Source organism: Budorcas taxicolor, chromosome 7 (genome assembly GCF_023091745.1).
Source record: "Budorcas taxicolor isolate Tak-1 chromosome 7, Takin1.1, whole genome shotgun sequence".
In the NCBI taxonomy this organism is placed as follows: domain Eukaryota; kingdom Metazoa; phylum Chordata; class Mammalia; order Artiodactyla; family Bovidae; genus Budorcas; species Budorcas taxicolor.
This window is the reverse complement of record NC_068916.1, coordinates 61,448,600-61,471,543: the sequence shown is the minus strand read 5'-3', so window position 1 is coordinate 61,471,543 and position 22,944 is coordinate 61,448,600. Positions and strand designations below refer to the sequence as shown.

Sequence of the window (22,944 nt, the reverse complement as noted above, 5' to 3'; positions counted from 1 at the left end):
GAGATCAAACCAGTCAATCCTAAAGGAAATCAGTCCTGAATACTCATTGGAATGACTGATGCTGAAGTTCAAATACTTTGGCCATGTGATGCGAAGAGCAGATTCATCAGAAAAGACCCTGATGCTGGGAAAGATTGAGGGCAGGAGGAGAAGGGGGCGACAGAGGATGAGATGGTTGGAAGGCATCATCCATTGACTCAATGGACGTGAGTTTGAGCAAACTCCAGGAGACAGCGAAGGACAGGGAAGCCTGGCATGCCACAGTCCATGGGGTTGCAAAGACTTGGACACAAATGAGCAACTGAACAACTGGGGCGGACTTCCCGAAGGACTGTCCCTTAAGCTCTCTGACTGGCCCCCTTTCCCGGGCTCAGAGCCTACTGGAGTGAGAAGGGACGTAACAGACTGAATCCAGGCAGGCCAGCAGCTGCTTCCCACACTCATTTATACCATGTCCACCTGCAGTCCCATGACGCTGTTTTTCACAGGCTGTGTGTGAGTGTGCATTCACATAGGTTCTGCATGGGAAGTCTCATGTGCACAAGAACAAGTGACAGTGCCCCCGCTGGTGAGCAAGTGTACAGCTGAGTTTACACTCGAGAGAGCATGCGGGCCTGAGGACCGAGTCCCTGAGCCTGTGCCTGGAGGGCAGGCCTGTGGGTGCTGGGCCTTGCCTCCCTGCAGCGAGGTATCCAGGCCACCCACCCCACTCACCTGCCAGAGTGGGTCCTTCTCCTCGGAGAAGATCTGGAAGTACTTCTGGGCCAGCTGCACCGGGGGCAGCGTCTGCAGCCGGAGGTTGGTCCAGGAGTACAGGAAGCGCACCAGGTGCTTGAAGGTGTACAGGCCCAGGCGGTCATTCCCGTAGTTGGACAGGTGTGTCATGAAGATGCTGATCTGCTCCAGGGAGGAAGATGGGAGGCAGGGGCTGTCAGCCTCTGAGCCCCCTTCACTACCTTCACCCCGACTTCTGACCCGCTGGCCTTGCTTAAGCTTATGGTGCCACTCGATGACCAGTCCACGGTTCACCAGGGCCATCGGTCAACTTGCCACGTGACCTTGGACTAGGTGCACCAGGTGAATCCAGTCTGACACCAAGCACAGCAGCCCCGAAAGGGAAGCTGACCTCCTGTGCAGACACATGGGTGCTCTTTCGTACTTTTTTGGCAGGAAGGTGAGGGAGTACATGAACCATAGGAATACACGGTTACCCCACAAAGCTGATACCACCACCACTTGATATCTATCTAACATTATCAAAGCATGGATGATTATTTCCATTTTACAGATAAGGAAAGAGAGGCCCAGGAAAAGAGGTGAAAAGTTTAAAATGCACTCTACATCTATAGCAAGTGCCTTTTAAACTTTATCTATCAGTACATATATATAAATGTATACAGATAGTGATATATAGTTTAACATATTCAGTTTATTATATATTTTAATATGCAATATTTATATATTTATACACACACAAGGATTGGAAAAAGAACATGGGGAAAAATGCCAACACTATTGTACAGAAGTGTAAGATGATAAAAGGAAACAAAGGGTGCTCAGATTCTCTGCCAAGGTCACACAGCAGGTGGGGACAGGGTCAGGGCTGGAATGCGGGTTTTCTAACTCCCAGCTGCACACCTGCTCCCACCCTCCCCCAGGGATGGCGGTCCAGCTGCCCCTCCTCACCCCAGCCAAGGGCTGGGGAGCACTCACAGGGTTCAGGAGCACGGTCAGGAAGAGCTCGCCCCCATTGATGATCTTGTCCAGCTCACTGGAGCCACCCGGGTACTCGTTGTAGAAGATGGTGTGTGTGAAGAGGCCGCAGGTCTGCCGCGGGAGGACCTAGAGATGGGGCGGGAGAGGAGCTATGGCTTCTCCAGGTCCAGATGGTGGCAGGCAGAGTCCTGCCAGAGAGGCAGCCTCCTATGTGACCACACAGCCCCCACCCTTGGGGATCTTCCCCACCAAAGAACGTCTGCAGCCTGTGACAGTCCCCCAAGTGAGCCCACCTGGCCTTGCCAGTTTACACACGTAAATACTTTTCACATTTCTCTGTACGAAGTGAACAGACTCCAAGGTAATAGGGACTGGCAAGGGAGAATCTTTCTGGCAACCTGGCCTGTGTGCCCAGCAAGGGCCCCTTCCCTCTCTAGAGCAGCACGCCCAGGCACGCTCTGTGACTCCTCTCCTGGCTTTAGCACTTGCCTCATGGCACTCTCGGTTGTGCACTGATTTAGCTGTTTCTTATGTGATCCACCCTCTCCGTCACCACCTTCATCCCCAGGGTCAGTAGGAATGCCTGAAAGGAGGAGGTCAGTGGCCGGATGGATGGAGGTGTGACTCTAGCCTTTCCATAGCTGCCCATCTGGACTGATGAGAACTATCTAGCCACTCCAGTGGCTGAGGTCAAAAACTGGGAGTAATCTTTCTCTCTCTTATATGCTATGTCCAACTCATCAGCAGTTCATGTATGCTCTAACTACTAAGTCCAGAATCTGAACACATTCCAGCACTGCACCCTGGGCCAGGCCACTGCACCTCAACCGGAAGACTGCAGCAGCCTCCACCTGCTCCCCACTTTACCCCCTAGCAGCCAGAATGATGGAAATCCTTTTAATTTATGAGTCAGGTCATCAGAGCACTCCACGCAAAACCCCCCCACCACAGACTAAAGCTCAAGCCCATCCAGGGGTGTTAGTTGCCCTACATGACCCGGTCCACCAATCACCCTTCTGACCTCATCACCTGCCACCTCCCAACTTGTCTTCCAGCCACAGTCGCCTGTTGGTTGGTCCTCAAAACCACCAGCACAAGCCTGCCTCATGGCCTTTGCGCTTGTTTTCTCTGCCATACATGCTCTTCCTCATGTAGCAGCATGGTTCCATCCCCAAAAGGCTCTCCCTAACTATCTTGTTAAAGTTTCTTCTTTTCCCGCATGCATGCTAAGTCGTTTCAGTCATGACCGACTCTGCAATTCCTATGGACCATAGCCCTCCAGGCTCCTCTGTCCATGGGATTATCCAGAAAAGAATGCTGGACTGGCTTGTGAGGCCCTCCTCCAGCGATCTTCCCAACCCAGGGATCAAAGCCTCTTACGTCTCCCTGCACCGGCAGGTAGGTTAGCACCACCTGGGAAGCCCTCTCCTCTTCTGAGCCCACCCTTTCTCCATCCCCCTGCTTGACTCTTCTCCACAGCACTTATACCATCTGACCATTACATACTTTACACAGTCATGAATGCACTGTCTCCTGTCACTAGAATGTCAGGTCTACAAAGGTGGGGACTTCTGTTGACTTTGTGGATTTCAGTATTCCCAGTGTGTAAAAAAGGGAAAGACACATTTCACGTAAGCCAACAAATGGATGAGACAAAGGCCTGTCCCAGGGCCTCATCAGAGGCCTCTTAAAAAATGTTCAGCCACCTGATCCTGTCACAAAAGCATAAGAGTCGCTCACTAAAGAGGCAGACTGGCCTCCTCCCTCCCTGAGATAGAGAGCCTCAGGTGACAGAGGGGACAGCAGAAACCCCTAACCAGGTGCCCCAAATCCTGCCTCTCAGGCTCCGGGCTGCACTCACCATGATGCCATTGTGGATGAAACCACGACGGTAGCGGGCTGGCTTCAGGTGGGGGTACTCCTCCGTGCTGGTCACGCGGATGTTCCACACCTGCTTCCAAGCCTCGTAGAGCTGCACATGCACAGGGTACACGCCCGAGTGGTGGGGTGCCACCGCGTACCCCATGTCTGTGGGAATGCCATGCTCCTGGGGAGAGGAGGGCCAGGGCAGGGTGAGCACAGGGTTCCTGCTCCTCTGGGCCTTACTTCCCCTTTGGAGGGCAGGGGAGAGAAGTCAGAGACTAGGATGGCAGGACAGCAGGTCCGAGACCTCGAGGTGCACATGGGAAAGCTGAGGCTCGGGGCCCAGAGTCTTGGAGGAAAGCACCGGCCGAGCTGGGACTTCAGCTCTCAGCCCAGTGTTCACTTCCTCCTGCTCCAGGAGTGAGAAGCAAGGATGGGCACCCTTCTGCCTTCATGGTCTCTATGACTGGCTGGTAGCTCAGGGGGCACTAGCACCAGGCCTTATTCTCTCCTTGCTGGGCACCTCCTCCAGCTGCCCAGGGCTCCTAGTCTAGCCTCAAGACAAGAGCTTGGCTCCGGAAGAACAGTCCTGCGTTTAAGTTCTGGTTAAACCTCTTATAAGCTGGGGTGGCCTCCCCAAGCTTCGGTTTCTTATCTAAAATGATGCTATCAAGACACCGGGCTCTTGGGTATCAATGAGTCTTCAATGAGACAGTGGCTATAAAGATGTTAATAAAAAGCTGTCACATGGAACTGCAAAAGCAGCGGGAGGCCGGCAGTTCTGACCCCCAGTCCAGCCCCAAGCCCACCCAGCTCTGCCCTGTAGGGAATCTTACTCACGACAGCGAACTTCTTGTTCAGGGCCATCTGCTCAGCCAGCACAGACTGGTTGTGGAAAAGGTGGGGCTGCATGTGGCTCCACATGTGGGGGAACCACCAGAACTCCTTCACGTATGACAGTAGCAGGTCATCCCCCGCATCCTCAGCATCAGTACCTATAGCCCAAGCACAGGCAGCTCAGCCCAGCCCACCTGCCTCAAGGCCCAGGGATGGGCATGGAAGGCCACTGCCCACCCAAAAGTTGCTCAGAGCAGTTCTATGAACTATAGGGCAGCACAGAGAGAGCCCCAGTCCAGGTCCTGGAACCATGTGGCCTTGAGTCAGTGGGTGACTTTGGCCAAGTTCCCCCATATTTGGGCCCTCGAGGTCTGTCTGTTCAATATGCAGTTCAGATACAATGATCTCAATGGTTTCCTCTAGCTCTGACTTGCTTGCTGTGATTTTATTCCTGTTTTTCTGTGTTGTCTTTTACTTATTAACTTATAGATGTTTCTTGTATATATACAAGATGTTCAAGCTGTCTTGTGTATATCACCCCAACTACCTCTGATATGCTAAGGGTTGTGCGTGTGTGGCTCAGCCATCTCTGACTGTTTGCAACCCAATGGACTGCAGCCTGCCAGGCTCCTTTCTCCATGGAATTTTCCAGTCAAGAATACTACAGTGGGTTGCCATTTCCTACTCCAAGGGGTGGAACCTGCCTCTCTTGTGTCTCCTGCACTGGCAGGCAGATTCTATACCACTAGTGCCAGCTGGGAAGCCCCGTTAAGGGTTAAGAACATAAATATACTGACAAACAACCCAATGTTGCTCTTATTTGGCTTTGGCGCTAAGCTGCAGACTTTCCTCCCAGAGCTGCAGACCAGGAGAGTTTGCCTAGAATTTAAGAGAGGCTGTCCTCACTGTGGCCCAAGCAGGTGGCAGCTCAAGTGAATACTCACTACAGATGACCACTCATGGGCTCTTCCCTCCTGCCCAGTCCTGCAGGGTAGCATGTGAGGAACGAGGGAAAGTCACCAAGAGGAGGGCAAGTATGAACCAGAGAGCCCTCAGCCTTCAACCTCAACCCTTAAAACATGAAAATAAACTCATTCCAGGCAAAGAACAGGATAAAACCCCACAAGAACAACTAAATGAAGTGGAGATAGGCAACCAACCTGAAGAAGAATTTAAAGATGCTAAAGTGTGAGCTGCTCAACCTTGTCTGACTCTTTGCGACCCCATGGACTGTATGTAGCCTGTCAGGCTCCTCTGTCCATGGAATTCTTCAGGCAAGAATTCTGGAGTGGCTTTTCATTTCCTTCTCCAGAGGATCTTCCCAACCCCGAGATCAAACCCAAGTCTCCCCCACTGTAGGCAGATACTTTACTCTGAGCCACCAGGGCATAAGAATTTAGAGTAACGATAGTAAGCATGATTCAAAATCTCGGAAAAAGAATGGAGGCATAGATCATTAAAATACAAAAGATGTTTAACAAAGAGCTAGAAGATTTAAAGAACAAACAGAGATGAAAACAATACAATAACTGGAATGAAAAATACACTGTAAGAAATCAATAGCAGAATAACTGAGTCAGAAGAAGTGAGCAGAAAGACAGAATGATAGAAATCACAGCCATGGAACAGAAAAAGAAAAAAATAAAGAAATGAAGACAGTTTCAGAAATCTCTGGGATAATATTAAATATACCAACATTCGCTTTATAGGGTCCCGAAGGAGGAGAGAGAGAAAGGGACTGAGAATATATGAAGAGATTATAGCTGAGAAGTCTCCTAACATGAGAAAATAATCAGCTAAGTCCAGAAAGAATCCCATATAACATAAACCCAAGGAGGACCATAAACACCCCAATACATATTAATAAAACAGACAAAAGTTAAAGACAAAAAAATATTAAAAACAAAAGGCAACAAATAACATACAAGGGAACTCCCCCAGAGTTATCAGCTGATTTTTCAGCAGAAACTCTGGAGGCCAGAAGGGATGGCACAATATATTTAAAGTGATAAAAGGGAGACATCTAGAGCCAAGAATACTCTATCCAGCAAAGCTTTCGTTCAAATTCAATGGAGAAATCAAAAGCTTTACGGACAAGCATAAGCTAAGAGAATTCAATACCACCAAACCAGCCTTACAACAAATGTTAAAGGAACTTCTTTAGGCAGAAAATAAAGGGCGGACAACGAGAATCAGGAAAATTACAAAACGGGAAAGCTCACTGTAAACAAAGTAAAGGTAGGAAATCATTCCTATACCAAGCTGATATCAAACTATAAACCTAGAAGAGAGGAGAGTGCAAATGAGGGATATTGGAAATTAAGAGACCAGCAACTTAAAACACTCTTGTGCATATGTAGACTGCTATATCAAAACCTCGGGGAAATCACACACACACACAAAATCTACAAAAGATACAGACTCAAAAAAGGAAAAGTAGTCCAAATACAACAGTAAAGATAGACATTAAATCACAAGAGAAAAGAACAAAAGAAGAAAGGAAGAAAAAAAAATCTTCAGAAATAAATCTAACAACAAAATGGCATTAAAAGCATACATATTGATAATTACCTTAAATGTAAAAGGATTAAATGCTCAAACCAAAAAACATAAATTGGCTGAATGGATACAAAAATAAGACCCATATACACATATGCTATTTACAACAGACTCTTTTAGGAAGGGTCTTAGGAAGCATTACTACAAACAAAGCTAGTGAAGGTGATGGAATTCCAGGCAAACTATTTAAAATCCTAAAAGGTGATGCTGTTAAAGTGTTGCACTCAATATGCCAACAAATTTGGGAAATTCAGCAGAGCTCACAGGACTGGAAAAGGTCAGTTTTCATTCCAATCTCAAAGAAGGGCAATGCCAAAGTATGTTCAAACTACCACACAATTATACTCATTTCACATGCTAAAAGGTAATGCTCAAAATCCTTCAAACTAGGCTTCAACAGTATGTAAACCAAGAAATTCCAGATGTACAAGCTGGATTTAGAAAAGGCAGAGAAACCAGAGATCAAATTTCCAATATCCATTATAGAAAAAGAAAGAGAATTCCAGAAAAACATCTACTTCTGCTTCACTGACTACAGTAAACCCTCTGACTGTGTGGGTCACAACAAATTGTGGAAAATTCTAAAAGAGACAGAAATGCCAGACCACCTTACCTGCCTCCTGAGAAACCTGTATACAGGTCACGAAGCAACAGTGAGAACTGGACATAGAACAACAGACTAGTTCAAAACTGAGAAAGGAGTACGTCAAGGCTGTATATTGTCACCCTGTTTATTTAACTTATATGCAGAGTACATCATGTGAAATGCCGAGCTGGATGAAGCACAAGTTGGAATCAACATTGCCGGGAGAAATATCAATAACCTCAGATATGCAGATGACACCACCCTAACGGCAGAAAGCAAGGAGGAACTAAATAAAGAGCCTCTTGATGAAGGTGAAAGAGGAATGTGAAAAACTGGTTTAAAACTCAAGACCAAAACAAATGAAGAACATGGCATCCAGTCCCATCACTTTGTGGCAAACAGATGGGGGGAAAATGGAAATAATGACAGATTTTATTTTTGTGGGCTCCAAAATCACTGTGGATGCTGACTGCAGCCATGAATTAAAAGATGCCTGCTCCTTGGAAGAAAAGCTATGATACCTAGACACTGTATTAAAAAGCACAGACGTCACTTTACCAACAAAGGTACATCTGGTCAAATCTATGGTTTTTCCAGTAGTCATGTACAGATATGAGATTTAGACCATAAAGAAAGCTGAGGGCCAAAGAACTGATGCGTTCGAACTACGGTGCTGGAGAAGACTCTTGAAAGTCCCTTGGACAGCAAGGAGAGCAAATGAGTCAACCCTAAAGGAAATCAACCTTCATTATTTCCTGGAAGGACTGATGCTGAAGCTCGAGTACTTTGGCCACCTGATGTGAATAGCTGACTCACTGGAAAAGACCCTGATGCTGGGAAAGATTGAGGGCAGGAAGAGAAGGGGACAACAGAAGATGAGATGGTTGGATGGCATCATTGACTCAATGGACATGAGTCTGAGCAAACTCCAGCAGACAGTGAAGTACAGGGAAACCTGGTATGCTGCAGTCCAATGGGTCGCAAAGGGTTGGACACAACTGAGCAATTGAACAACAAGGTCAGAATGGCCATCATCAAAACATCTACAAAAAATAAAGGCTAGAAATGGTGCAGAGAAAAGAGAATGCTCCTACACTATTGGCAGGAATATAAATGAGTACAACCATGATGAAGAATAATACAGCGGTTTCTTAAAAAACTATATACAGAATTATTAATACCACATGATCCCACAATAACACTCCAGGGCATATTCCAGAGAAAACCATTATTCAAAACATACATGCATCCCAGGGTTCACTGCAGGTTTACAATAGCCAAGACGTGGAAGCAACTCATCTATCAACAGACCAATGAAGGAGTGGTACATATATACAATGGAGTATTACCCAGCAGTAAAAATGAGCAAAATAATATCATTTGCAGCAACATAAATAAACCAAGAGATTCTTATAGTCAGTGATTAAGTCAAACAGAAATGACAAGTACCTACCTTATGATATCACTTTATAGGCAAAATCTAAGAAGTTGGTACAAATGAACTTCTTTACAAACAGAATTAGAGTCACAGATATAGAAAACAAACCTATCATGGAAAACACTTAGAGAGATGGGAATAGCAGACCAACTTACCTGCCTCCTGAGAAGCCTGTGTGCAGGTGAAGAGGCAACAGTTAGAACCAAACATGGAACAACAGACTGGTTCAAATTGGCAAGGGAGTACAACAAGGCTGAACATCATCACTCTGGTTATTTAACTTATATGCGGAGTACATCATGTGAAATACCAGGCTGGATGAAGCACAAGCTGGAATCAAGATTGCCAGGAGCTATACCAATAACCTCAGATATACAGATGACATGACCCTAATGGCAGAAAGCAAAGAGGAACTAAAGAGCCTCTTGATGAAAGTGAAAGTGGAGAGTGAAAAAGTTGGCTAAAAGCTCAACATTCAGAAAACTAAGATCATGGCATCTGGTCCCATCACTTCATGAGAAATAGATGGGGAAGCAGTGGAAACAGTAGCTGATTTTATTTTTTGGGCTCCAAAATCACTGCAGATGGTGACTGGAGCCATGAAATTAAAAGACGCTTACTCCTTGGAGGGAAAGTTATGACCAACCTAGACAGCATGTTAGAAAGCAGAGACATTACTTTGTCAATAAAGGTCCATCTAGTCAAGGCTATGGTTTTTCCAGTGATCATGTATGGATGTGAGAGTTGGACTATAAAGAAAGCTGAGTGCCAAAGAATTGATGCTTTTGAACTGTGGTGTTGTAAAGACTCTTGAGAGTCCCTTGGACTGCAAGAAGATGCAACCAGTCCATCCTAAAGGGGATCAGTCCTGGGTGTTCATTGGAAGGATTGATGTTGAAGCTGAAACTCCAGTACTTTGGCCACCTCATGCGAAGAGCTGACTCATTTGAAAAGACCCTGATGCTGGGAAAGATTGAGGGCAGGAGGAGAAGGGGACAGCAGAGGATGACATGGCTGGATGGCATCACCAACTCAATGAACATGGGTTTAGGTAAACTCCGGGAGTTGGTGATAGACAGGGAGGCCTGGCATGCTGCGATTCATGGAGTTGCGAACAGTTGAACACAACTGAGCAACAGAACTGAATTGAACCTACAGTTATGTAGAAAAAACATTATGTGAACATCTCCATGACCTTGGCTTTGTTCAGAGTTCACTAAATATGATACCAAAAGCATAGAAAACAATGAAAAATAGATACACTGGCTTTCAAAAAAATAAATCTTCATGCATCACAGGACATTCTCAAAAGAGTGAAAAGACAAGCAAGAGAATGGCAAAAAATGTTTGCAAACCCACAGACTGACTATGGGATTAATATCCAGAATAGGTAAAAGATGTCGACAACACAATTTAAAAATTAGCAAAAAACTAAAAAAACGTTTCTCTAGAAAAGAAATACAAGTGGCCCAGAGCACATAAAAGATGCAGAATATAACTAACTGATGGAAATCAAAACTATAATGAGATACAACCTCACACAGGTCAGAATGGCCATCATCAAAAAATCTACAAACAATAGATGCTGGAGAGGATGCGGAGAAAAGAGACCTTTCCTACACTACAGGTGGGAATGTAAATGGGTACAACCATGATGAAGAAGAATATAGAGGTTCCTTAAAAAACTATGTATGGAACTATGTACGATACGATCCAGCAGTCCCACTCCAGGGCATTTATCAGGAAAAATCAGTATTCTAAAAGACAGATGCACCGCAGCGTTCACGGTAGCACTGTTTACAACAGCCCAGACATGGAAGCCACCTAAATGATCACTCACAGAGGAAAGGATAAAGAAGATGCGGTATGTGTACAATTAAATACTACTCAGCCATTAAAAAGAATGAAACAATGCCATCTGCAGCAACATGGATGGAACTAGAGGCTGTCATACAGTAAGTAACACACAGGAGAAATATCACATAACATCTGTTGTATGTGGAATGTAGAAAGAAATGATACAAATGAATTCATTTACAAAACAGAAACAGAATCACAAACTTAAGAGAATGAACCTGTAACTCCCAGGTGGGAAGGCTAGAGGGTATAATTAGTTGGGGATAGACAAGTACACACTGCTATAGTTTAAATGGATAACCAACAAGGACCTATAATGTAGCACATGGAACTCTGCTCAGTGTTACATGGCAGCCTGGATGGGAGTGGAGTTTGGGGAGAATGCATACATTTATATGTATGGCTGAGTCCCTCTGCTAGCCACCTGAAACTATCACATTGGTATTCAGCTACACTCCAATACAAAATTAAAAGGTAAAAGAAAAAAGAACGACCATCATCAAAAAATCGACAAACAATAAATGCTGGAGAGGGTGAGGAGTAAAGGGAACTCTCCTACACTACTGGTGGGAATGTAAATGGATACAACCATGATGGAGAAGGATATTCAGGTTCCTTAAAAATCTGTATACAGAACTACCATATGAGCCAGCAATCCCACTCGAAGACATATATCCAGAGAAAACCATTATTCAAAAAGATACATGGATGCAAAGGTTCACTGCAACACTGTTTACAATAGCTAAGATATGGAAGTAACTTAAGTATCCAGTGACAGACAAATGGGTAAAGCAGAAGCGGTACACATATACAATGGAGTATGGAGTTCATAAAAATGAACGAAATACTACCATTTACAGCAACATGGATGAACCAGGAGATTTTCATAGTCAGTGATACGTCAGACAAAAAATGATAAATATCATGTGATATCATTCATATGCAAAATCTAAAAAGTTGGTATAAATGAACTTATTTACAAAATAGATATAGAAAATAAACCTATAGTTACCAGAGGGGAATGTGAGGGGTGGCTGAGAGGCATAAATTAGGAGACTGGGATCAACATATACACACTACTATATCTATATATCTATACAACAAATAACCAATAAGGCCCTACTATATAGCACAGGGAACTCTATTATTCAGTATTCTGCATTAATTCCTATGTGAAAAGAATCTATAACTGAGTGCATACAGGTATAGATCTAACTAATTCACTTTGCTGAATGCCAGAAACTGATACAACACTGTATACCAACTAAACTCTAATAAAAATTTAAACATAATATAACATTTCAGAATTCAATCAAGGAAATGAAAAGCTTCTACCTTGAAAACTCAAAAACATTGCTTAAGGAGGACCTAAATAATTGGAAAGCAACCCATGTTTAAATATTAGAATGCTTACTTTTGCTCAAATAACAATATTAGTCAGCCCAATATACAGATTCATTTCATTCCTGTTCAGAAATTTTTTTTTCCCCCTGAAGTGGGAGAAAAATTCCTAATATTTATTTGGAATTCCAAGGGATGCTCAAGAGCCAAATTTACCTTGCAAAAGTGTGTTACTGCATTCAAATAGACATACAAACCATCGAGTCTACTTGGAACACAGAAAGAAACCCTCAGCGTAAGCTAAAAACTACAGATGAAAACAGATACATCTCCATGACAATGGCCTGGATTATGGGTCCTAAAAATGTGAAACCAAAGGCATAGAAAACAATGAAAATTAGATATACTGGTCATCAAAAAAGTTAAGAACTTCCATGTGTCACAGGACATTCTCATGAGAGTGAAAGGACAACTAGAGGTTGGCAGAAATATTTACAAACCAGAGGCCTGCTACGGGTTTAAGATGCCAACAACACAATTTAACAGTGATCTGAAAATCTGAACAGATATTTCTCTTAAGACGACATACAAATGGCCCACAGCAAACGAAAAGATGCTCAATACCACCAATTACTAGAGAAATGGAAATCAGAACTACAATGAGATGTCTTGTCATACAGGTCACAATGGCCATCATCATAAAACCAACAGGGTCTGACGTTATCTCTAAAAATGGAGCACAACACACTTGACCCAGAAAACCCCACAAATCACACAGATCAAGAGGTTCAAATCTTCGTGTTCACTTTAAGAACACTCGAGAAACCACCCAGGCCATTAAGTGTATGCATATCTGAAAAGCCACCAATATCTGAAGGATGTCACCGTAAACAGGCAATGCGTGCCATTCCATCATTCCAGCATGGAGTTGGTAGGTGTGCACAGGCCAAAGAGTGGTCTGAAAAGACTGCTGAATTTTTACTGCACATGCTCAGAAATGCAGAGAGTGCTGAACTTAAGGGCAAAGATATAGATTCTGTGGTCACTGAGCACATTCAGGTGAACAAAGACCCCAGGAGGCAGCACAGGACTTAGAGACTCACGGTCAGATCGACCCACAAGTGAGCCCTCCCTGCCACACTGAGATGATGCTAACTGGAGGAAAACATTGTTCCTAAACCAGAAGAGGAGGTTGTGCAGAAGAAAAAGATATCCCAGAAGAAAGTAAAGAAAAAAAAATTGATAGTCCAGGAGTAAACACAGCAAAAAATAAATGCATACAAAAGTTTTTTTTAAAAAGCTATAAATAAATGTTGGAGAGGGTAATGAGAAAAGGGAACTCTCCTACACAAATGGTGAGAATGTACACGGGTATAACCATGATGAAGAAGAAAATACAAGTTCCTTAGAAAACAATAAACAGAACTATTAATACCATAAGATCCAGCAATCCCATTCCAGGGCATATATCCAGAGAAAACTATTATTCAAAAAGACACATGCACCCCAGCGATCATGGCAGCACTGTTTACAATAGCAAAGACATGGAGGCCACACAGGTACCTACTGGCAGACAATGGGTAAAGAAGTGGTACATATATACAATGGAGTATTACTAGCCATAAAATGAACAAAATAATGTTCTTTGCAGAAACATGGATGGACACAGAGATTCTCACAGCCAGTGATGTAAGTCAGACAGAAAAGGACAAATATCACATAATACCACTTATATCCAAAATCTGAAATGTTGCCATAAATGCAATTATTGGTAACACAGATACAGAAAACAAACCTATGGTTACCAGTAGGGAAAGTGAGGGGTGGCTGGAAGGGATAAATTAGAAGACTGGGATCAACATACACACATTACTCTATATAAAATAGATAACTAGTAACAACCTACTGTGCAGCACAGGGAACTCTATTTAGTACCCTGCATTAACCCCTATGTGAAAAGAATCTAAAAGACAGTGGATATACGAATAATTCAACTGATTCAATTTGCTGTATGCCTGAAGATAACACAACATTGAATAACAACTATACTTCAAAAAAAATGAAACATAATATAAAATATTTCAGAATTCAGTCAAGGATGTGAAACGCTTCTACCCTGAAAACTCTAAAACACTGCTTAAAGAAACCTAAATAATTGGAAAACAACATGTTTAAATATATTAGAATGCCTAGTAATGTTCAAATAATACTATTCAGTAAAAATAGAGATTCATTTCATTCCTATTCAATCTGATTTTTTTTTCTGAACTGGTAAAAACATCATAATATTCTCATGGAATTCCAAGGGACACTGAAAAGCCAAATAGTATTCCAGATGTGTATTACTGCAGTAGCATAGACATACAGACCATGGAATAGACTTGAGAACCAAGAAACAAACCTTCACTTCTAATTTCACCTGATTTCTGATAGAAGTGCTAAGTCTGGTCGCTGGGCCAAGAACAGATCCAACAAATGGCACTGCAAAACTCAGACCTCATGTGCAAAACCTTTACAGTGGACCTTCCCTCATACCATACACAAAATTTAATGCACAATGCCTCAAGGCCTAAAATGCTGGAACTAAGCTATAGAACTGTAGAAGAAAAAAAGGCTGAATATCTCCCTGACCTTCAATTTGGTGTTGGAACCTTCAATTTGACACCTAAGGCACAGAAAACAATGAAAATCAGACATTGGCCTTAAAAAAAAAACAAAAAATAAGAAACTTCCACGCATCACAGGACATTCTCACACGAGTGAAAAGACAACCTAGAGGAGGGCAAAAATGCTGGAACACTGTAGGCCTCCTATGGGTTTAATGTTCAGAATATATAAAAGATGCCAACAACAGAATGCAAAATTGGACCCAAAACCTAAACAGACACATCTCAAAGAAGACATACAAATGGCCAACAGAACATGAAAAGATGTTCAACATCACTAATCATTAAACAAATGGAAATTAAAACTACAATGAGATACCACTGCACATAGGTGAGAATGGCCATTATAAAAAAAAGTCTAAAAACAATAAATGCTGGAGAGAATGTGGAGAAAATGGAGCCCCTAAACTGCTGCAGGGAGTGTAAATGGGTACACGCATTACAGAGAACACTACCGAGGTTCCTTATAAAACTATATACAGAACTACCCCACGATCCAGCAATCCTACTCCAAGGCATACATCTAGAAGACATTAGCATTCCAAAGGATACCCGCACATCAGGGTCCACTGCACCACTGTTTATAATACCCAAGACTTGGAAGCCACCTAGACGTCCATTGACAGAGGAATGGAGAAAGAAAAAGTGCAACACCTATTCAGGAGATATTACTTAGCCACTAAAAAGAATGAAATAATGCAATTTGCAGCCTCATGGACGGACAGAGAGATTTTCATATTGAGTAAAGAAAATCAGACAGAGATGGAAGAAATACCACAAAATATTCCCTGTATGGGGAATTTAAAAAGAAAGGATACAAGCTAACTTATTTAGAAAACAAAATAGACTCACAGACTTAAGAATGACTTATGGTTGCCAGGGATGAAGGGCAGGGAGAAGGGGTTGTAGGGAGTCTGGGATACATGTGAACACACCCACTATATTTAAAATGGATAAGCATCAAATCCTACTGTATGGCATATGGAACTGTGCTCAATGCTATATGGCAGCCTGGATGGGAAAGAGTTTAGAGGATAATGGGTATGTGTATATAACAATCGTCATATATTGTTTTTGGATTAATCCCTTGATCATTACATTGTGCCCTTCCTTGTTTCTTGTCATTTTTTTTAAGTTGTAAATACATAAGCACTCAAAATAGGCGTTCCTTAATATATAAAGTAAATGCTAATGGCTATAAAAGCAGAAACAGTGACACACAATAGTGGGGGATTTTTCAGCCAGACGAAAAAAATAAACAAGGAAACATGGGCCCTAAAAGAAACATTAGACCAAATAGACTTAGTTGATATTTATAGAAAACAGGAAACACCTTCTATACTACACATGGAATATTCCCCAGGACAGATCACATCATAGGCCAAAATCAAGCTTTGGTAAATTTAAGAAAATTGAAATCACATCAAGCATCTTTTCTGACCACAAAACTATGAGATTAGAAATCAATTACTGAGGAAAAAATGTAAAACACATAAATATGTGGAGACTGTACAATATGTTACTAAACGACCAACGGATCAATGAAAGAATCAAAGAGGTAATAAAAAAATAACTAGAGACAAGTGACAAATAAAAAAATAGCAAACCTATGGGACTCAGCAAATACAATCTTCCCTCACAATAAAAATCTCAAATAAACTACCTAACTTTACATTTAAAGCAACTAGTGGAACAAGAAGTAACAAAACCCAAAGTTGGTAAAAGAAAAGAAATCATAAAGATCACAGTAAAAAACTCAGTGAAATAGAGACAAAGAAAACAATGGAAAAGCTCAATGAACCTAAAACCCAGTTCTTTGAAAAGATATAACTGATAAACCTTTAGCCAAACTTCTCAGAAAGAAGCGGCAAAGGGTGCAAATCAATAAAATTAGAAATGAAGAAGGTACACAATGACCACCACAGAAACACAAAGGATCATAAGATGACCCCACACACACATACACACAGAAACTATATGCAAAAAAAAACGGACAACTTAGAAGAAATGGACAAATTCTGAGAAAGACACAACCTTCCAAGACTGAACCAGGAGGAAACAGAAAATATGAACAGACCAGTCACAAGTGCTGAAACTGAAACAGTGATTTTAAACTCCCAAAACAAAAGTCCATAACCAGGGGGCTACACAGGCAAATTCTATCAAACATTTAGAGGAAAGTTAATGCCTATCCTTCTGAAACTCTTCCCAAAAACGGCAGAGAAGAAATATTCCCAAGCTCATTCTATGAGGCCACCATCACCCTGACACCAACCAAAGACACAACACACACAAAAGAAACTACTGAACAGAGACACAAAACACTCAACAAAATAGCAGCAAACTGAATCCAACGATACACTGAAAGGATCACATACCACCATCAAGTGGGATTTATCTCAAGGATGTGAGAATTCTTCGATATCCACATATCAATGTGGCACACCACATTAACAAACTGAAGAACAAAAACCATATGATCATCTCAATAGATGCAGAGAAAGCTTTTGACAAAATGCAACACCCATTTATGATTAAAAAACAAACAAACAAAACTGCAGAAAGTGGGCATAAAGGGAACTTACCTCAACATAATAAAGGCCATATATGACAAACTCACAGCTAATACCATTCTCAGTAGTGAAAAGCTGAAACCATTCCCTACAAATCAGGAACAAGGCAAGGATGTCCTCTGCCACCACTTTTATTCAACATAGTTTTAGAAGTCCTAGCCATGGCAATCAAAGAAGAAAAAGAAATGAAAGGAATCTAAGTTGGAAAAGAAGTAAAATTGCCACTGTTTGCAGATGACATGATACTATACACAGAAAATCCTAAAGATGGTACCAGTAAACTACTACAGCTCATTGATCAATTTGGTAAAGTTGCAGGGTGCAAAATTAATACAAAGAAATCACTTGCTTTCCTACACACGAACAATAAAGGTCAGAAACAGAAATTAGGAAAACAATCCCATTTATCATCACATCAAAAAGAATAAAATACCTAGGAATAAACCCATGTAAGACAAAAGATCTGTACTATGAAAACTATAAGATACTGATGAAAAGAAACAGAAGATGACACAAATGGAGGGATATACCATGCTTTTGGATTGGAAGCATCAATACTGTCAAAAATGAGTATACTACCCAAGACAATCTACAGATTCAATGCAATCCCTATCGAATTACCAATAGCATTTTTCACTGAATTAGAACAAAAATTTTAAGTCTGTACAGAGTCACGAAAGACTGAATAGCCAAAGCAATGCTGAGAAAGGAAAATGCAGGCGGAGGGATCAGGCTCCCTGACTTCAGACTACACTACAAAGCCCAGTCACCAAGAGGCATGCTACTGGTACAAAAGCAGAAATACAGGTCAACAGAACAGGACTGCAAGCCCAGAAACATAACCCCGTACTTATGCGCAATTAACTTATGACAAAGGAGGCAAGACTACACACTGGAGAAAAGACAGTCTTCTTCAATAAATGGTGCCAGGAAAACTGGACAGCTACATGCAAAAGAATGAAATTATTCTCTAATACCAGACACAAAAATAAACTAAAAATGGATCAAAAACTAAATATAAGGCTGGACATTATAAAACTCTTGGAGGAAAACACAGGCAGAACACTCTGACAGAAATCGCAGCAAGATCTTTTTGAATTAACCTTCCAGAGTAATGAAAACAAAAACAAAAATAAACAAATGGGACTCAAACTCAAAAGTTTCTGCACAGCAAAGGAAACCATAAACAGAAAGACAATCCACAAAATAGGAGAAAATATTTGCAAACAAAGTGACTGACAAGGGATTAATCTCCAAAATAGACACAAAACTGTTCATGAAGCTCTAGGTCGAAAAAACAACACAATCAAAAAATAGACAGAAGATCAGACGTTTCTGCAAAGAAGACATACAGATGGCCAAAAGGCACATGAAAAGATACTCAACATCACTAAATATCAGAGAAAAGGAAAGCAAAATACAGTGACCTATCACTTCACACCAGTCAGAATGGCCATCATCAAAAACTATGCAAACAATAGACAGGGAGCTCTGCACGGTGCTCTGTGATGATGCAGAGGAGTGGAGCAGGCCAGGGGGCTGGGGAGGCTTAGAGGGAGGGGATATATATACATATATGATCATGACTGATTTGCACTGATGTAAGGCAGAGATCCCCACAACACTGTAAAACAATTCTCCAATTAAAAAAATCAAAAAAATATGCAAACAGTAAATGCTGAAGAGGGTGTGGAGAAAAGGGAATCCTCCTACACTGTTGGCAGGAATGTAAACTGGTATAGCCACTAGGGAGAATGTTATGGAGGTTTCCTAAAAAACTAAAATAGAGCTACCATATGATCCAGCAATCCCAGTTCTGGGCACATATTCAGAGAAAACCATAATTTGACAAGATACATGCACCATAATGTTCGCTGCAGCATTATTTACAACAGCCAAGACAAGGAAACCACCTAAATGTCCACCCACAGGGGAATGGATAAAGAGAAGGCACATAGAGTAGCTCAAACGGTAAAGAATCTGCCTGCAATGCAGGAAACCCAAGTTCAATTCCTGGGTCAGAAGATCCTCTGGAGAAGGGAATGGCAATCCATTCCAGTATTCTTACCTGGAGAATCCCACGGACAGAGGAGCCTGGCGGGCACAGTCCATGGGATCGCAAAGAGTCGGATACGACTGAGCAACTGACAGTACCTACTACTCACCCATTAAAAAGAATGAAATAATGCCATTTGCAGCTACATGGATACTACAGATTATCATACTGAATAAGCCAAAGTAAATATCATATCTCATAAGCGGAATCTGATTTCTAAAAAATGATACAAATGAACTTAGTCACAAAACAGAAACAGTTACAGATATGGAAAACAAACTTATGGTTACCAAAGAAGGGGGAGGGATAATCAGCAGTATGGGATTAACATGTACACACGACCATAAATGAGAGAGAGAGCCAACGAGGACCCGCCGTACAGCACAGGGAACTCTCCTCGATATACTGGGATAACCTATATGAGGAAAGAATCTAAAAATGAATGGATATGTATATATGTATAACTGAATCACTTTTCTGTACACCTGAAACTAATACAACATTGTAAATCAACTATACAGCAATAAAATTTTAAAAAGAAAGAAAGAAAATAAACTCATGACAGTGCTCATCTCTGGGGTGGGTACAATTATAGTGCCTTTTCACTTTCTCTGCTATATATTTCTGTAATGTTCTTAAAATTCAACCAATTCCTTTGTAAGGCAGAAGCAGTACAAAGAATATTAAAGGCGGGGGTGAGACAGAGAAGAGGGAGAAGATGCCCACCCCCAGGACAGCAGAGCCTGAGGGCCGGGGATGAACTGGGGGCTGTCGTCACATCACTGCTACCCCCAAATGCCCTCTACCTGGGGCTGGGACTGCTCTGTGGGCTGTGTGGCTCTGGGAGAGGCCACAGGGGTCAGGTCAAATGTGACCCTAAGTGGCCCATGCACTCTCCTGTTGTCCCCACGGCACTGCACTCCGAGGGTCTGGATGCTGAGGGCCCGTGGAAGTTGTGAGTAGGGGCAGAGCCAGGCCCACTTACCTGTGTGGAAGAATTTCCCTGAGTAGCCCAGGTTGAAAGTGAAGTTTGGGATGTGTGTCCGTAGTTCGTTCTGTGTATCAAACAGGGCCTAGGATAGGCAGAGTGGGGACAGTGGGGTGAGAGGAAGCCAGGAGCTCCTGCTCCTCCCATGAGGGCCCACATCAAGGGTCTGGCTCCAACAGGACCAGCTACAAAGGCTGCAGGGCCCAGGGAAAAATAAGAATAGGGATGTTTGCACAAAAATTGTTAAAAATGTCAGGAAGGCAACAGCAGAGAATCACCTTGTGTGGGCGTCTTCAAAGCATGGGGCCCTGTGTGACCGTGCAGGCCCTGTTCCCACGAAGCCGGCCTGTGCCGCCACCTCCACCAGGCCTCCAGCCAGACAAGGCCTAGACCCTAAGCCTGGTACTGCTGTGTCCTTGAGAAAGTTTAGCAACTTCTCCAGGCCTCAGTTTCCCTAGGTGTGAAATGGGGATAACAACAGCTCTCTCATGGGACTCTTAAATGAGATACTACATGTAAAACAGCCTGGCATTTTGGCAAATGATGAAAAATGGTGGCATCGCCACGCCTGTAGTCACTGCCACTGTGAGCCTCACGTCTCCATCTGCCAAACGAGGGGGATTTCACCTCACTGGTGACTAAAAGGCTGATATCAAAGGACCACAACTTTTCCAAAGAGGTACTGTGTGTCCAGCAATGCAGCGTTTCCATGCACGGCACACACAGTGCTTTGCATGTCAGCGAAGGGATGCTGACCCTTGTCAAACAAGCAAACAGTTGTCCTCTGGAGTAGGGACTCAAAAAATCCCTACCAGGCATGATGTGCAAGGCTGCTGGGAAACCTGCAAGAGCCTGCTATCAGAACACTTTGCAAACGAAAGTCCTGGCTCTCCTGGGGCCATGCACTACCTCATGGATAGCCATGCCCTAGCTGTGTTGCCTTGGGCCAGTCACTTCACCTTTCTGAATCTTAGTGTCTGCCTCTGTAAAACGGGATTTAAAACAATACCCATCTCACAAAGCTGCTGTGAGGATCAGATGAGGCAACACACAGAAAGGGCTGAACACAGAGCCTGGTGCTTGCCAAGCCTTGAATAAAAGCTGCTGTTGGTATTACTTAAGTTGTACTGGACAGCCCGTACTGTACAAGTTAATGAGGCAACATTCATGTTCCTGAAAGAAAAGCTCAGTTGTCGCCAGTGCTTGGGACTGAAGAAAAAAATTTTTTTAAGCTGTCCATTCTGACTCAAAAAAGGATGCTTAAGGCAAATGGGACCCGGCTGCTGGAGGGCTCGGCAGTCTCCACTGAGCTGCGTGCGTGGAAGAAGGCATCTCTGTTGGTACTCTTCTACAGAAACAGCTCCAAACTGCTAGCACTCTTCTCACTCTAAAAATGGGGAAAATAAGAACCAAGAGGCCAAGTCTGGGGTTCATGGGAGACACAGTTGAGTCTGGCAGCCTGATTTCCTTCTGGGGCCAACTCTGGACCTCTCAAGGACTCATCCTGGACAGGGAGCAAAGACCTAAGTTACAGAGGAGAGAGCAAGGCTGGGCCACTGGAAGAATGACCTAGGTAGAAAACAGAGTAATCTACTTTGTGGGAGGTGGGTTGTGGCATTGTATGAAGCCTCAGCTGGAGGGCTCACGAGGAGTTGTCACAAAACTTTCTTCCAACAGAGGAGCCCTTGAGGAGGTGAAATCTCAGAAGCAAACATGTAAAAAAGCCATACTGCCCTGTCCTAAAAGTGGGGCAGAGAACTCAGAGCCTGGCACCTGCACACACACCCCACCCCCACCCCAGCCATCCAGGGCCCTCCCACCCACCCCATCTTGTCATTTCACTGCTGAGGCTCAGACAAAGGAAGGGGTGTACTCAGGTTACCCACTTAGGGGCAGACTGGGACTTGAACCCAGGTCTTGACTCCCCAGACACTGCCTGCTCCCCAACAGTCCCTGCTCTGCTCTTCTCCTCTGGAGGTGTAAGGAGGAGCAGAGAGTTCACTCTGGACCAAGGAAGAGTCAACACATCCCCCTGCCCCTCACCCCGGGGGCCCTACCCACTATGGCCCTTTCAGGACCTACAGAGAATCCCAACACAACACCCATGGGAGGAAAGCATTCCTGTAAAGTCTCTTTCACTTCTCCTAACATCAAAAAAAAAAAAAGTCTTGGTTTGGCGCTAATACATTTCTAACTCTCACTAATCTCACATAAGAGAGGACAGGCGGTCAGTAGGCAGCGGTACTTCGCTAGAATTTAATCCCCTGTTTTGTTTTCACTGGATCTATTGTTATGGCTGCCCTCTATTTATGGCATGTGATACTGATTTCCCCATTTACACAAGTGATGTTGTTCCCTTTGCATATAACCCTGAGTAAAATAGTGAGTAGATGGAAGCTGTCTTTTAGAGAATGCTTAATGGTCTTAATTTGTAGGTATCTCTTTTACAGTGAAACGTGTAAAA

General features: G+C 43.0%; 1 protein-coding gene across 4 annotated transcripts in view; it reads right to left on the bottom strand.

Moving 5' to 3' along the window:
* The window catches only part of NDST1 (N-deacetylase and N-sulfotransferase 1), a 79,245-nt gene that overhangs the window by 16,457 nt on the left and 39,844 nt on the right, over positions 1-22,944 (bottom strand). For all 4 annotated transcript variants that reach the window (XM_052642550.1, XM_052642552.1, XM_052642551.1 and 1 more), the window contains 5 exons: positions 20,478-20,565; positions 4,420-4,574; positions 3,578-3,763; positions 1,714-1,842; positions 715-897 (listed from right to left, as the gene is read on the bottom strand). In XM_052642550.1, the coding sequence (XP_052498510.1) occupies positions 715-897; positions 1,714-1,842; positions 3,578-3,763; positions 4,420-4,574; positions 20,478-20,565 (741 nt within the window). The remainder of the gene's footprint in view (positions 1-714; positions 898-1,713; positions 1,843-3,577; positions 3,764-4,419; positions 4,575-20,477; positions 20,566-22,944) is intronic.